This window comes from Ipomoea triloba, chromosome 8 (genome assembly GCF_003576645.1).
Source record: "Ipomoea triloba cultivar NCNSP0323 chromosome 8, ASM357664v1".
Classification (NCBI taxonomy): Eukaryota; Viridiplantae; Streptophyta; class Magnoliopsida; order Solanales; family Convolvulaceae; genus Ipomoea; species Ipomoea triloba.
In genome coordinates, this window is record NC_044923.1 from 19,813,298 (window position 1) to 19,817,632 (window position 4,335).

Sequence of the window (4,335 nt, forward strand, 5' to 3'; positions counted from 1 at the left end):
TTTTAAAAAGATCGATATGTAATATGACTTATGTAATTATATTATTACTAAAATAAATACGGGAAAATGAGAAATAATTTAATTATATTTATTATAAAAGTAAATTCAACGATCAATGTTTAGCTTAATTATCATAATGCCAAGACCTTATGGTCTAATGGCACCCAGTTGCACTCCCATATGGAAAGGGAAGGGGGGTGAGTTTGAGTCTCAGTGAAGGCAATGTTGACCTTTTGTGCTTCAGTAGGTTGAGAAAGTAATTATGACCAGATATTACACTAATATATGTGGAATTATACTTTTATACCTTAAATATATTCATTTTTACCATATCGCACTTAGTTTTTTCTTCCTCCATATGTGAATGGACTAATTTTAATTATTATAAAAAATCTAACAACCCATTTTTAGTTAATTTTTTTAAAGTTTAAACAATTTAAAGTTTTCAAAAGAAAAGTGTAATTATTTTTTAATGTTTTTAAATAATTTTCAGTCAATTAGTACTCCTTCCGTCCCATTTTATCTGTCCTACTTTCCTTTTTAGTCTGTCCCAAAATATTGTCTACTTTCCAAAATTGAACATCATTATTATTCTGTTTTTCCAACTTTACCCTTAGAAGTTCTACAATATCTAAGGTATTTATAATTTGCTAAGCAATAATACTCTACAAAGTTTTTAATTTTCTTTTTGAGTAACACTTGTGTGAGACCGTCTCACGGGTTTCAATCAGTGAGACGGGTCGAATAATTGATTAATGGGTCGAATTTTTTTATTGATTAATCAAAGATTCGACACGTCTCACAAATTAAGACCCATGAGACGGTCTCACACAAGTTTTTTTTTTTCTTGCAACGAGGGAAAGCAAACACATACGGAGTACTTTAATTTATTGACATAAATTTTCATTCTAGATTAATTAAAATTATGTACTCCGTATATTAATAACCACATTTGAATCTGATGCAATTTGAAATTGTAGCTTATTTGTTCATCTAACATTATTCTTACTTCCACGGTCATCACCCATACACTACAATAGCCATTCATTTAACATTATTCCTATTTCCACAGTTATCACCCATACACTGCAATCATTTGTCATAAACAATACAGTTATCACCCATACACTGCAATCATTTGTCATAAACAATACAGATATCACCCATACACTGCAATCATTTGTCATAAACAATACAGAATAGCATAAAGATAAAAGCACACTCCAAAATGCAAATGCTATAACTAAGGCATTAATGGAGAAAGCTTCCATTTTAAAAACAAAGTTAAAACTGCCATAGGAAAAATAGCAAAAACTATACTGAAACTTGTACTGTAACTGCAAACTATAGTGTTTAACTGCTTCACATAAATTCTTAGGACCTCTGAGCAGAACCTGGACAAATTATGCACAAATTACAGATTAAATAGACTTTTAATCTTCATACATAGTGTTTGAACACAAAGTAGTCTTCATTAGAATGTAAAGAAAAGATGAACAGAGTACATTTTCCACCAATTACACAATACATAAGCATTTAAATAAAGCATTGCACCCTTACATAGATCACATGGATCAATTTATACAAAATGAGCAAAATAAAATACTCTAATCATCAGTGTCTCCTGCCATACACTTAAAGACAAAATACATTACTAAAAGCAATAGTGCTAGATACAAATGTTCACCAAAAATACAATTACAAGTACACTTCATGCCGAGCAACTTCATTTTCAGTACTTTACTGCTGGAGACTTGAAATTGCTTCAACTAAGACTTCTGGATCACATGATATAGTGGTAGGTAATAAGCCTTCTCGTGCTAACCTTTGCTTATTTATGTGTGGCAGTTTATAATTGTTCCCTCCGTACTTTTTCATAACTTCAACCATACATAGTTGCAATGTTAGAAAAACATTACTGAGACTTTCTACTGAGATCTCATTAAAAGCTTTATGAGTAGCAGCAACTAGTTTATCCACATTGCGAGGAGCTTCTTGATGCTGTAAAGATTGAAGAGCTCTAAAAAATCTGAGATCCAATACATTCATGTCCGGACTATTTGGAGGCTGACAGGTTAAGTGAATATCAAAGCCATCTTTCTTTGCAGCCTCCAAAAATTCAACATCATCAAAGCCATCTTTCTTTGCAGCCTCCAAAAATTCAACATCATTCATACTAATATGTGGCCTTGCATTATCTTGTTGAATATATATAGTCTTGGAACTACTTGGTGGATTATCTTGTTGAATATATATAGTCTTGGAACTACTTGGTGGCCATTTTGCTCGTATTGCAGGAGTCTTGGAACTACTTGGTGGCCATTTTGCTCGTATTGCAGGCAATACATAATCAATCAACCATTTTCTTGTCACTTCTTTATTTACAGATTCAATGGGCTTAGTTTCTAAGGTTCCATCTTTATTTACAGATTCAATGGGCTTAGTTTCTAAGGTTCCAACTTCCCGGTTCTTACTTCTACGCTTAGCTGGTTCTTTATAAACAAATGGGAACATCCCAATTTTCCCATCAAACATTTCATTTCTTTCTAAATCAAACCGAGGGCGAGCAACAGCACAAAGAAACATAACTTTTGTTATAAACTTTTTACTTTTACAAGTACGATATGGTTTATCTTCCTCAGGCAGCAGGTAATATTTTTGAGAAGTTCTTGAGAGGAAAAACCATTTTTCATCTATATGAACGCAGTCATACATATCTATGAAACTTGGATTATTATGAGACGAACTTGAATCAATCATAGATATGCAGAATTGTAATCTTACCTTCCGGTTTTCCTCTGTTAGCATAGGCTTGGTAGCATTTGAGTGGGATTTCAAAGATCCTTCTTTAACTCTCCGGTGAAGGCTTGTTTTTGACATGCTTAGTGCACTAGCCATAGAACGAATTGTTGTCCGGCGATTCAAGGGGATTCTAGCAACATCTTCGGGATTAATTGCAATCCTTTTCCTTCCAACATTACCTGACAAGTTTAAAGAAATATCAACTGGAACACCGTTTGCAACACAAGCAATCCCTTTTTTCCATATTCGACTAACAGTTCTTGTAGAAACAGAGTACACATTTGCAACATCTTTAATTGAACCATATTTCACTTTTCCATTCACACTGTGTTTTAGCAAAGTTTCAAAAATAACACTTCTCTTATCCTTTGAACATCCCGTGCTTAAGTGAACATCATTAGAACTCTCTTCCGGTATAAACTCCATTAGCAGAGAAGAACTTTTTTTTTTTACTGTAATACAGAAAACCTCTCTATTGTGAAGTACTCTGAGAAAGAAATCAAAAAATGCTTCCTACAAACACACTATATATACGGAGTACTAAGCATTCTATTGACCATAAGGTAAACAAAATAGAGTATTTTAATCTTTAAATGTCATATCAAAAATTGGCGGAAAATTTTGCCGCTAATTTTTCACAATTTTAGTGATCCTACAGCATATATCGACATAAACTACAGAGTAATTTTTCTCTGAGAAGTTCATGGTATAAAAAAGAGTGCTTTGTATAACTATTAAAATTGAGAAAATTGAGTATAAAAAAGTGAAAAAGAGAGAGAGGGATTCAAAATTACAGATTTTTTTTTGGTAATCTGTATTTCAATTTGTAGAATTTGAGATTCAACAAAAAAAAAATCAAAAAAAAAACCTAGATTGAAGGAGAACTAAGAATAATTTTTCAAAAGTTTTAATCTTAAAGTCACTATTTGTAGAAAAACTCCATAGATTGAGTGTAGAACACTAACCTTGGTATCAATTCCTCAAATTTTTTGAAAGATTGCAGAACCCATGCTCCAATTTCATCAAAACTCCATACTTGTGTGCTGAAATCTCTACAAAATTAGGTGATGCATATCTTCAATATCTTCCCATATCAGTATGGCAATGTAGATCACAAAGGTTTCATGGAAGAAATAATTTTAGAATTCTTATCGGAGAAAAAAATTGGAACCAGAGAAGTATTCCGTAAGAATTAAAGATAAAGAGAGAGAAGAAGTGTATGGTGTGTTCTAGAATTCTAGTGGGTTATTGCATGTGAGAAAATAGAGGGGTAAAATTGGAAGACAAAATTGGAGTACTTGGCTACCTTAAAATTTGTGCAAAAAGAAAAGAAGACAGGGATTGCGGGACTGAGGGAGTAATATCTTTTCCCTTTTTCAATTTGCCTAATTTATGTTTCCTTTTCTATTAGGATCTTTTTATATTTTCAATCAATTAGTAAAATCAGTTTTCTTTTCCATTTTATCTTTACTATTACTATTGTTTGGGCGGAGATTTCACAAAGAATGATTTTATTTTTATTGATAGTAGTAT

General features: G+C 32.1%; 1 protein-coding gene across 1 annotated transcript; it reads right to left on the reverse strand.

The window, feature by feature from the left end:
• Positions 1-1,740: 1,740 nt before the first annotated feature.
• On the reverse strand, positions 1,741-3,228 carry LOC116027098. The gene has a single exon (XM_031268522.1). The coding sequence runs from the start codon at positions 3,226-3,228 to the stop codon at positions 1,741-1,743; it is 1,488 nt and encodes a 495-aa protein (XP_031124382.1).
• Positions 3,229-4,335: the final 1,107 nt, after the last annotated feature.

Excerpts from the sequence above, each read along its gene's own strand:
- LOC116027098 (XM_031268522.1), bottom strand. The coding sequence starts at position 3,228 with ATGGAGTTTATACCGGAAGAGAGTTCTAATGATGTTCACTTAAGCACG.